The 12,750-nt window shown below is 45.5% G+C and overlaps 1 protein-coding gene across 3 annotated transcripts in view; it reads left to right on the top strand.

Annotated features, from left to right (window-relative positions):
• kcnh5b (potassium voltage-gated channel, subfamily H (eag-related), member 5b) overlaps window positions 1–12,716 on the top strand; it is a 575,581-nt gene extending 562,865 nt beyond the window's left edge. For all 3 annotated transcript variants that reach the window (XM_034194844.1, XM_034194843.1, XM_034194842.1), the window contains one exon: window positions 10,982–12,716. In XM_034194844.1, the coding sequence (XP_034050735.1) occupies window positions 10,982–12,109 (1,128 nt within the window). In that variant the 3' untranslated portion in view covers window positions 12,110–12,716. The remainder of the gene's footprint in view (window positions 1–10,981) is intronic.
• Window positions 12,717–12,750: the final 34 nt, after the last annotated feature.

The following is a 12,750-nucleotide window of genomic DNA, read 5'->3' as shown; positions in this document are numbered from 1 at the left end:
CTGTTTTCATGCTTCTCTTCTTCATTGAAGTTTGTTTTGCCATGTACCTATCCGGATTCAGTGTATCCTTCTCACATTTTCACTTCTCTGTTATTACATGAATTGTATATACAGCAGAATTATGCTTCAACCAACCCAGTCTTATGGATTGTCGTGATTCAGCAGCACAAAATATACATTAATCTATTGGTTTGTCATATTGTCACGAAAAGTGCAAAATTTTCACAAATTCATTCTAATTCATTCCATGATGGCTGCACATAATTAAAAGTACAGCGGGGGAGTCGAGGTGGTTATGCTAGGGTTGGGGAAAGGAGTAGGGTTAGGTTATGGGTAAGGTTAGGGTCGGGGGTAGGAGTAGGGTTAGTAATAGTGAGTTAAAAATTTGACTCATTTCGTGATGGGAGGATGAAAGAACAAAAAATGTGAGACTGGGCTGGCTTGAACATATGTGATGTAATGATATTCACTGACATGTTTCTTCTCATAGATCTAGGTTAGGGTATCTGTGTAAAACTGTTGATAAATCAAAATGCGCCTTCATTCGCAACTAGCAATGGTGACCCTGAATGAACCGCTGCACTAGAAGAAAACAAACACAAAAAAAAAAAACAAATCAGTGATTTGTCATATGTTCTTCTTTTCAAAAAAGTAGTTAAGTGAAAAAAAAATAAAAAACAAAACAATGGTTATGTCTCATTTAGTTTTCATTAAGCCATCATATTCATTTATTAAGTATAAGCGCTTGCTGGCTTTGTGTTCAGTTACCCATGGTGATTTGGAAAGGTTGACAAGGCCTTGCCCTGTGGGTATGTTCAAATCAAGTCAAGGGTAAACTTTGCTTGTTTAGGATCGGGAAGCAGCAAGAGCTTTTGGATGAGTGGGAAAATATTGTGGCTTATCATTGAATGGCAACGTGGCAGACTCCCCTTCCACCTGGAAGGAACTTATCATTTTAAGCAAGAATAACACTTAAATTCTGAGCTGGATGGCTGGCAGGGATAGCTGTCATTTCCAATGTAATTAGTGTGTCAAGTGAGCCAGGAGAGAGCCTGACACTAGACGTGGTTAAAAAAATGAAGAGGTGTTGGAGCTCTGATGGATAATTTACACGGATGTGCAGAAGCGCACCACATTTTGCTGGTATTCGAGTGCACTGCAGAAGGAGAGTGACATGGATGGACTCAAGTGAAAACATTAAATCAGACTGACACAATTCCATAATAAAATCTCTTTTTCCTGGCATTATTCCAGAAAAATCAGTAACGAGTGTAACAGTTGGGTGCATAAGTATTTGGACAGTGAGACATTTGTGTGTGTTATCTCTGCACACTACCTCAGTGGTAGTGTGCAGATCCACTACTGTGAGGATGGTAGTGGGACGGCGGGAGGCCCGTGACAAAATCCAGGCCAATGTGGGACCAGGGGCGACGAGGCACCGGGAGCGGTTGAAGAAGTCCTTGACTCTTGATATGGTCCGCCTTGCCCCTGGCACAGGTGGTACAGGCCTGGATATATTCCCGGACGTCGGCTTCCATAGACGCCCCAGAAGCGCTGCCGGACCACTGCCACGGTCCTTCCCATCCCTGGATGACAGGAGAGCTTGGAACCGTGACAGAAGTCCAGGACAGCAGCTCTGGCCTCTGGTGGGATGTACAAATGGTTCTTCAGACGGTTCCTGGGTCCGGGCTCCGTGCCAGGGCCTCCCGGACGGTCTTCTCCACGTCCCAGGTGAGGGTGGCCACGATAGTGGACTCAGGTATGATGGGCTCCGGTGGATCCGACAGCCCTGTTTTGACGTCATTAACCAAAGCTTGGAACGTCGCGGGAGCATTCGTGAGGCTGAACGGCATGACCAGGTACTCAAAGTGACCTAACGGGGTGTTAAATGCCGTCTTCCACTCGTCTCCTTTCTTGCCCACAAAAAAGAAACCTGCACCCATCGGGAGGTGGAGTTCCAGATCAGCCCGGCCGCTAACGAGTCCCGGATGTAGGTCTCCATTGATTCGCGCTCAGGACGTGAGAGGTTGTACAGTCGGCTGGACGGGTACTCAACGCCCAGGATCAAATCAATGGCGCAATCATACAGATGGTGCGGGGGAAGAGTGAGTGCCAGGTCTTTGCTGAAGACGTCAGCAAGATCGTGGTACTCTTCAGGCACTGCCGTCAGATTGGGGGGGGGACTTTAACCTCCTCATTAGCAATTAAACCGGGGGAACCGAGGATCCTAAACACTCCCGGTGGCAGGTTTCGCTCCACTGAGCCACAACCCCAGACGGCCAATCAGTCCGGGGATTGTGTTTTACCATCCACGGGAAGCCCAAAATCACGCGAGAGATAGAAGGAGTAACAAAAAACTCAATCTCCTCCCGATGATTCCCAGACACCACCAGAATTACTGGTTGTGTCTTGTGTGTGATTAAAGGGAGAAAGGTGCCATCTAGTGCCCGCACCTTCAATGGTGAAGGAAGCGCCACCAGAGGGAGCCCTACCTCCCTTGCCCATCTGCTGTCCAGCAGATTCCCTTCTGACCCCGTGTCCACCAGTGCTGGGGCTGGAAAGGTTAGATCCACGCTCAGGATCGTAACTGGGAGACGTGTAGAAATACGTGTATGTCCCACGTGAATGTCTTGGCCCACCCTTAACCCAGTTTCTAAGGGCGGGCGTTGGTGTTTAACCGCTTGGGGCAGTCTCTCTGCTGATGCTCACTTGAGCCGCAGATAAAGCACTCCCCGCGGGCCAGTCTCCTCTGTCTGTTAGAAGCTCTTAATTTAGCCCTGCTCGTGTCCATAGCATCGTCAGCAGGGGGAGCTGTTGCCACACGGAGCGCCGAGGCTGTGGAGCGTGGGGAGGGCAGAACCTTTTCGGACCCGGAAGGGAGAGGGATGGCACGTGCCCGGCCACGTCCTTCGCCTCGCTCCCGACGGCGTTCTTCTAATCGATTGTCTAGTCGTATGACTAGATCGATAAGTCCATCCAAATCCGGCGGTTCATCCTTGGCCACCAGGTGCTCCTTCAGGACCGACGACAGTCTGTTTATGAAGGCGGCGTGGAGCGCAGTCGTATTCCAGCCGGACCTCGCAGCTGTGATGCGGAAGTCGACTGCATATTCAACTGCGCTCCGATGCCCCTGTCTCATAGACAGCAGCACGGTTGAAGCGGTCTCGCCTGTTAGGGTGATCAAAAACCGTTCTGAACTCCCTCACAAACCCAGTATAAGTGGTTAGGAGCCCACAGCGCCGTAGCCCAAGCGCGTGCCTCACCTCGAAGCAAATTAATCACATAAGCCACCCTACTGGAGTCTGACATGTACATCACGGGACGCTGTGCAAAGACAAGCGAACCCTGCATTAAAAAGTCAGCGCACGTCTCCACACAACCTCCGTCGGCTCTGGGGGGACTTATGTATGCTTCGGGGATGGTGGTGGGGGGGTCATGACTGGCCATTGGAACGTCTATATTCGGCACCAGGTCAGCAGGAGGAGGAGCTGCAGCAGCGCGCCCTGAGCGTGCGCTTCCACCTGCGCGGTGAGAGCCTCCATCCTGCGGTTGAGGATGACATTCTGCTCGGTCATCAGATCCAACCGAGCAGTAAAGGCAGTGAGAATTTGCTGCAACTCACCAATCACGCCTCCTGCAGTCGCCTGTGCACCCTGCTCTTCCATTGGTTGTCCAACAGATGGTTGACGCCCCTCGGGATCCATGACGTTGGCCGAGCTATCCTGTTGGGAAAGTGTAGTGACACGGACCCACAACAGGGGGCGTAAATGAATGGACAATGAATGAGCCAAAAACAGAACACTTTACTGTTGTGAATGTGCACAACGAAATACAGACGATTACAGAATTTGTATGTAGTCAATCTACAAAGGTGACGTGTGGGCAGGCTCGAGGATAGAAGACCTCCGTCCAGAGAGGAGCTGGAACCCACACGATTTCCACCGCCACCGAACCCAGAGAATACTGGAGCCGCCAAGTCCCGAGTCCCCAGGTGGTCACCTTCTCCCGGCTGTCGGATCTGGTACTGCTGGCAGGAAGCAGAAACAATCAAGGGTGGGTGTGTGCACACCCAGTAACACAGTCAGAACAGTTGGGCTTCTCCTTTTAAAGTGGGAAAGAACACCTCCACCTTTTATTGACAGTTAAACTCCGGTTGTCTCTGTAGTTCGGTGTGACAAGTGAACGCCCTTCACTTCGTCACCACTCCGTACTCCGACAGAACAACAACATCAAGTAGACTCCTGAAACAATATCAAAGAATGGAGAAAATAATGTGCGCACGGCACAATCACGGCTGAGGTATTACCTTCTTGCTTGAAGATATCTCAGCAGCGAGGTGGAGATGTCATCCGGCTTTATGGAGTGGTTGATGAATGACAGCTGTTGGAGATGATGATTGACAGCTGCCATGTCTGACTGTCCTGAAGAGGTGGCAGCACCCTCTCGTGCCTGAAGCCCACACTTCAAACAGGGCGCCCTCTGGTGGAGGCCAGCAGTACCTCCTCTTCAGCGGCCCACACAACAGTGGCATTGAAATGAAACAATTAAAATATGCTTGCAGTGAACTACAAGGGGGTTGAACAACAATACTCCATGCGTCATTTGGATTTACAGCAATTTTTATGCACAGTTCATCCATTTTCAGTGGACATACAGTAGTTGTTCACAATAATAGTAGTGCTATGTGACTAAAAGAGTAATCCAGGTTTTGAGTAAATTTCTTATTGTTACATGGGAAACAAGGTACCAGTAGATTCCAGAAACACAGAATGAGGTGTTATTATTCTTGTGCAAGCACATACGCTTGGTGGACTTGTAGGTGAATGATGGATGGTGGACTTGAAGGGGAGTTGGACTTATGGGTACGAAAAGGAATTGAATTTACGGGTACGCATCATCAGTAGTGTTCCTCTGGGTCATAGGGTGTTTCAGCCCTTAACACTATACACCCTCTCCAGAGGCGGCTAGCTACAGGATGATCAAACCTGAGCTTGCGTCCCAAGCCCAATTAGCCATGAAACATGAAACATGAGACATCTCAGGGGACTATGCATGGCAGGGGCGTCCAGTTCCCTGAGTCAGGCCTAGACTGGCTGACCGCATACCTCCTGTTGCACTACTTGGGGGCCCAATTGGGGTCATTCCTCTTCAACCAGAGCCACTGACTGCTCCTTTCGGCTGCCTCTGATGCAGCTTTGATGGCTGTGGGCAGGTTCTGGCCCTGATTCCCAAGTCCCTCAGGAGTTTTGTGGTAGATGTTCCCACGAAGCCTCTGCACCCAACCTCCACAGGGCGGACTTCAGCATTCCAGCCACGATGTCGCACTTCCGCCGCCAACTCAAATACCGCGGGTGCTTCCGCTCAAATGCCTCCTCCATGGAGTCCTCCAGGGTACAGTAAGTTTGACTATGTATACCTTCTTTAGGGAAAGGGACCAGAGCACCAGGTCAGGCCTCAGGGTGGTAGTGGCGACCTCTGCGGGGAACACCAGCTGTTTGCCAACGTCTGCTAGCATCTTCCGTCACGTGCTGGCACAGCTGGCTTCTCTCTGTTGGTTTTAGAGTTCCTCCTGGCAGCTGTGGCCCCTTCAACGGACAAAGGCAGTTATCCATGAGGCATCAGATGTTGGCCGGTGGCAGGGCGTTGATGCTGGATCATTTGCCATCCAGTGTGGAGGCGAGGCTCTTCAAGACTGGTTGTGGCGCCAAGTATACCGTCCCTGAGTGACACTGGCTTTACACCCTGTCAGAATGTGTCGGAGGGAGGCTGGCTTGGGTGCACAGGATGCACGCAGGATCTTCGCCAAAACCACTGGTGGAGATTGGTTGGAGTGGAAGGACATCGTAAGTGGCTCTGATGGCAAAGCTCCAGCTCTTTGCCTCCATGGCCCATACATCCCTCCAGCTCAACTTTCTTCTTTTGACACCTTCCCACCGTGTCCACTGTCCCTGTTTTCCAAGGGCGACTGCCTTGGCCTATCTTGTGGCCTCCTCCTGACGCCGCACTTCCTCTACCACCATCTTCCTCCGTGCTGGCGCAGTGGCACATCTCCAGGCTGGACGGCTAGATGTTAACCCAAGGCCTCCTCTTCCTTGCTGAACATAGCAGATTCAGTAGATGCTCACAAATCCAACAAGACCAAGCATTCATGATATGCACACTCTTAAGGCTATGAAATTGGGCTATTAGTAAAAAAAGTAGAAAAGGGGATGTTCACAATAATAGTAGTGTGACATTCAGTCAGTGAGTTTGTCAATTTTGTGGAACAAACAGGTGTGAATCAGGTGTCCCCATTTAAGGATGAAGCCAGCACCTGTTGAACATGCTTTTCTCTTTGAAAGCCTGAGGAAAATGGGACGTTCAAGACATTGTTCAGAAGAACAGCGTAGTTTGATAAAAAGTTGATTGGAGAGGGATAAACTTACACCAGGTGCATAAAATTATAGGCTGTTCATCTACAATGATCTCCAATGCTTTAAAATGGACAAAAAACCAGAGACACGTGGAAGAAAATGGAAAACACCATCAAAATGGATAGAAGAATAACCAGAATGGCAAAGGCTCACCCATTGATCAGCTCCAAGATGATCAAAGACAGTCTGGAGTTACCTGTAAGTGCTGTGACAGTTAGAAGACGCCTGTGTGAAGCTAATTTATTTGCAAGAATCCCCCGCACAGTCCCTCTGTTAAATAAAAGACGTGCAGAAGAGGTTACAATTTGCCAAAGAACACACAAACTGGCCTGAAGAGAAATGGAGGAATATTTTGTGGACTGATGAGAGTAAAATTGTTCTTTTTCGGTCCAAGGGCTGCAGACAGTTTGTGAAATGACCCCCAAACTCTGAATTCAAGCCACAGTTCACAGTGAAGACAGTGAAGCATGGTGGTGTAAGCATCATGATATGAGCATGTTTCTCCTACTATGGTGTTGGGCCTATATATCGCATACCAGGTATCATGGATCAGTTTGGATATGTCAAAATACTTGAAGAGGTCATGTTGCCTTATGCTGAAGAGGACATGCCCTTGAAATGGGTGTTTCAACAAGACAATGACCCCAAGTACACTAGTAAACCAGCAAAATCTTGGTTCCAAACCAACAAAATTAATGCCTCGCAGATGTGATGAAATCATGAAAAACTGTAGTTATACAACTAAATACTACTTTAGTGATTCACGGGATTGGTAAAAAGCAGTTTGAACATAATTGTTTGAGTTTGTAGCATCAACAGTAGATGCTACTATTATTGTGAACACCCCCTTTTCTACTTTTTTTTAACTAATAACCCAATTTCATAGCCTTAAGAGTGTGCATATCATGAATGCTTGGTCTTGTTGGATTTATGAGAATCTACTGAATCTACTGGTACCTTGTTTCCCATGTAACAATAAGAAATATAGTCAAAACCTGGATTAATCTTTTCAGTCACATAGCACTACTATTATTCTGAACACTACTGTATGTAATCCAACAAACTAAATATTAAAATTATTGTTGATACAAATTTTCACTTTTACAGCCAGTTTTCTTGAGACAAGTCATGGGATGGATACATTAACATTTTCATGTCACTAAATATGTCTTTGTCTTTATACAGCAATAAAAAAAAAAAAAAAAAATTAAGAAATGCAAGAACACTTACATTTAATCTGTTTTCTTGAATGAAAATGGTTTCTGTGCAGCTCTGTCATTAAACTGATACCGGTGATGCAAGAGACAAAGGAAGAGTTTCTCAACTCACAGCCACAGCAGACTCGAATGCATTGAGAGATGTCTTAAGGGTCTTTGTGGCTTCCTTCTCTAGTTTCCTTTTTGCAGTCACTCTACTTCAAATACATTTAACATACACTATCACACTGTTTGTGTTTCTTAATCTTTACTGTAAGACATATTAATTGACATGAAAATATTCATGTTATCATCCCCCAGTTTGTCAAAAGCAGACAAACCAAGTCTTCAATAACAATATTTTTGGTTGAAATGTGTGTGCTGATTTATTTTATGCATACCTGCCAGCGGCTGACTGAAATGAATTTTGGCCATTAACACAAACACAAGTCATCATTACACACTGGTGTATATATATCATGCTACTACCACCTGCTGTCATTTGTGCAGTTATTCGTAGTAAATCACTTTCAAAATGTTCACCAACCCATTGTGCAAAACATTAGAAAGCCATGTTACCAGCAGATATATTATACTAAAAATATTTTGGCCTACGTTTTGTGACCTTTGATGAATCCATTCCAAAAGTTAATCATCTGAAGACAATAACCCGTGTAATGTTCCTACAAGGTTTGGTGAAAATCCACCCAGGAGAAATTACAATATCCTGGTCTTATGGTGGCATGCAGGGTAATAATACTGATCTTTGTACCTGTGCCATATTATATTAGGTTGTGTATTCCTTTTCACAATTGTGTGTGTGTCTCTCAGAGTTTTATTTGTAACATGACTGTTTTGCATCATAAAGTGGGAATGCTCATTATTGTTAATTTACAGTGCATCCAGAAAGTATTCACAGAGCTTCACTTTTTCCATATTTTATGTTACAGCCTTATGCCAAAATGGATGAAATTAATTTTTTTCCTCAAAATTCTGCAGACAATACCCCATAATGACAATGTAAAAAGGTTTATTTGAGATTTTTGCAAAATTATTAAAAATTTAAGAAATTTAAAAGAAATCGCGTGTACATAAATACTCACAGCATTTGCCATGAGCTCAGGTGCATCCTGTTTCCACTGATCATCCTTGAGATGTTTCTACAGCTTACATGGAGTCCACCTGGGGTAAATTCAGTTGACTGGACATGATTTGGAAAGACACACACCTGTCGACATATAAGGTCCCACATTTGTCAGTGCATGTCAAAACACAAACCAAGCATGAATGAATTGTCTGTAGACCTCTGAGAAATCTGGGGAAGGTTATAGAAAGAAGCCACTCATTTGTAAAAGGCAAATGGCAGGCCACCTGTTGAAAAGTCACCTGAAGCTCTCTCAGACCATGAGAAACAAAGTTCTCTGGTCTGATGAGACTTGATTGAGCTCTTTGGTGTGAATGCCAGGTATTATGTTTGGAGGAAACCAGGCACCATCCCTACAGTGATGCATGGTGGTGGCAGCATCATGCTGTAGGGATGTTTTCCAGCAACAGGAACTGGGAGACTAGTCAGGATTGAGGGGAGGATGAATGCAAAAATGTACAGAGGCATCCTTGATGAAAACCTGCTCCAGAGCGCTGTTGAACTCAGACTGGGGTGACGGTTCATATTTCAGCAGGCCACTGATCCTAAGCACACAGCCAAGATATCAAAGGAGTGGCTTCTGGACAACTCTGTCAGTGTCCTTGAGTGGCCCAGCCAGAGTCCAGAGATGTTCTGATTGAACATCTCTGGAGAGATCTGAAAATGGCTGTGCACCGACGCTCCCCATCCAACCTGATGGAGCTGATTCTGATTCTTGAGAGGTGCTGCAAAGAGGAATGGACAAAACTTCCCAAAGATAGGTGCGCTAAGCTTGTGGCATCATATTCAAGAAGACTTGAGGCTGTAATTGCTACCAAACGTGCATCAACAATGTATTGCACAAAGGGTGTGAATACTTATTATTTTGTCCTCGGCGTGTGTGTCTGTACACAAATTGACAGATAGCGAACAAGCTCCAAGAGAAAGTCAGAAGCTAAAGTAAAGTTGAAAGCTCTTTACTGTTGTCTTCATTCTCATGATTTCTTTTTCGTAAAACTGAAATGACACAAAAACATACAACGCCAATTACTGAATGCTTATATGAAATCACAGACATAATAATGAAAATAGTTGTAGTTCACTGTTATTTTACCATTAGCAATGTGTGCGTGTAAACAAATTAAATATTTATGCATCAAAATACATTAAATGGTTACTTGTGTAACAACAGGATTAACTGAAAATGTGAACACACTCACAAGCGACACAAACAGCGGGAAGAAATGAGACGATAGCTGGAGCCGCAAACTAACCGCATGGCACATAGCAACTAATGCTTTTCCTCATTTTCCTGCGCTAAGACATGGCAGTGTCATGTGATTAAATTCACCTTTTACAATAAAGACTGTAACTAAATGAGAAAACAATGTGCAACCATTAAACACCAGTTGGGGGAGCAAAAGCAATACAAATACAGGCAAAGTTCAAACTGAAAATAACGCTTATGTACATGTGATTTCTTAGTTTTTTGTTTTTTTTTTCTAAATTTGTAAATAATAATAACAAACATTATGTTGTTATTATGGGGTGTTGTGAGCAGAAGTTTCAGAGGAAAATTAATTTTACTCAATTTAGAATAAGCCTGTAACAACAAAATGTGGAAAAATGAAGTGCTGTGAATACTTTCTGGATGCACTGTATTAAGTCAACTAGTAAACATACAATAAATGTTACAATTGTGTTTACAGGTGAAAAAATACATTAAAATTGAGGATTCTTTGTGAAATATAGTCAAATATATTTAGAACTAGAAAATGTTATAAGGAAGCCTGTTGCTAATTGAGGCAAATTCAAATAAGTGTTTGATTCTCCCTGTACATGAAGTAAGTAAAAGCTCTCTACCACAGTTTTTCCATTAAAAGCACATTTCAAGTGTTACAATTCATCTTGCATGAATCTAAAATACCTAGACAGCTAGACAGCTGAGTAAAGAAAAAGTGCTTTATTTACCAGAAAGTTGGAATAGTGCAGGGATGGGACACAGTCCAAAACTGTCAGGAGTATCAGTCTGTGGCAGGAGTGTCAGGAAGAATAGGGACAAGGACCAAGGAGCAGGACAACGGGCAACATCAAGGGATGTGAGGAAATAATCCGGCAATCCCACCAAAACAGTGAGCAACTTAACGCAAGACAGGGACAAAGCATGGAACACACCAGTGAGGGCTTTTAGCACTGCAGGAAAATAAGTGCCTTTATAAGGTCTGTGTTGTTTTTTTCTGTGCATGCAGATCATTTTCCGTAAGATCAGTGAAGTGAAGAAGGAGGAAGAGGAGCGGCAGCGGGCAAAGAATGAGGTGCAGCTCACCATCCCGCAGGACCATCCTGTCCGGAAGCTCTTCCAGAAGTTCAAACAACAGAAGGAGCTTCGCAACCAGGGAGCCACTACAGCCGCTACACAGGTGGACCTCGAGAAGAACCAGCTGCAGGTGGAGCAGCACCACCAGCACCTGCACCCTCATGGCCTGCAGTTGGGTCACTCCAGCCTGCAGCACTCACTGCCGCTGAGTCTGCAGCAGCCTAACTGCTCCATGCAGAATGGGGCTCCGCCCAGTAGCAGTGTGCTGACAGTGTCTCAGGTCACACCCATGCAGAGCTCTTTGGTCTACAGCCATCCTGGAGAGCCTCCTGTAAAGCAGAATAACTGTGACATTTTGGAGCTACAACCCAGTTCTGCTGCAGGTGGAGGTGAGCATGCTTCAGCTGTCAGGGTCAAAGTCAACTCCAGCCCTGTGCTGGGGAAGCCAACCACTAAGGCAAGCGGTTGGATGCGCCTTAAAAATAACATGGCCCCACTGGACACTAGAAAGGAGGGGCTAAACAACGTCACCAAGGCAGTTTCCGTGGAGATGCTCTCTCAGGAGGGAAAAGTTAAAGAAGTTGGAGGAAGAGGAGATGGAGAAGAGGGTGGCAGCAACCCCTTGCGCAAAACAGACTCATGTGACAGCGGCATCACAAAGAGCGAGCTACGTATCGATCGGGCGGGAGAGGCGCGCACCCCAATTGCTGTCACACCGTTCCTCCATAGCCCCCTTCCAGGAGGAACAGGGTCACCGTTCCCTTTTTGTCCCATTCCGGAGCAGACACTACAGGCCGTGCTGCACGAGACACGGCTGGAACTCCGGCAAGACATCCAGGCTCTTGGAGGCCGTCTGGGTGCTTTGGAGAGTCAGGTAACCGAAATTATAAAACTGCTGTCAGAGAAGAGAAGGCCTTCAGTGGGTGCACAATCCATCACCACCACAGCTACCATCACCACCACCACCACCAGCACACCCAAATCCAAAACAAGACGTCAGGACATTTTTACAGTTTCTAGACCAGTTTCTCCAGACTCAGAGAAGGATGATGGGCTCTGAAAAGAGCTAAACCAGTGGTGCCATGTACAATACAATCATGTTTTTCCAATGATATTTGTCAGATCCACTGACACCACTGGTGCTGAATCTCTGAGAAATGCATTTGCACAATGACAATTGCCTCCCAGTCACTCCTCCGTGACTCTGATTGTACATACCTCTCTATGCATGTCCAGCTGGATTCTGGCCTGCCAAAGAAATAAATCAACCTAATTATTGCCTGTATATTATGCAGTTGACTGCATGCAAAGCTAATTTAAAGAGAAGTGATCTTTTATTGAGCTCCACTGTACATATGAATAATTTTCATTGATAATTTAATATGTGAACATTCAGGGTTTGCGTATTGGTAGCACCCCACTCATTGAGTAATAAGAGTTTACTGTCAAGGGGATTGTGCATGGAGTTACAATTTTTCCATGCGATGTAGTAACCCTATGGTCACATTAGCTACAAATGAGAGCGACAAGCAGTTAGAATTTGTCACTTGATGGGCATTCCCAGATTGGTGCCAGCTCGTTTTTAGTTGGTTTTATTGTGCACAATATTTAACTGTATATTATCAAGGATGGGGAAACCTGATGCTGTCACTATGAGCTCTTCCTCAATTTTAATTTCAATTTATTTTCAACATATAGCAC

The sequence above is a fragment of the Thalassophryne amazonica genome, chromosome 19, assembly GCF_902500255.1.
Source record: "Thalassophryne amazonica chromosome 19, fThaAma1.1, whole genome shotgun sequence".
Lineage (NCBI taxonomy): Eukaryota > Metazoa > Chordata > Actinopteri > Batrachoidiformes > Batrachoididae > Thalassophryne > Thalassophryne amazonica.
Note: the sequence above shows the minus strand (reverse complement) of the source record. Positions and strands in the feature narration are given on the sequence as shown.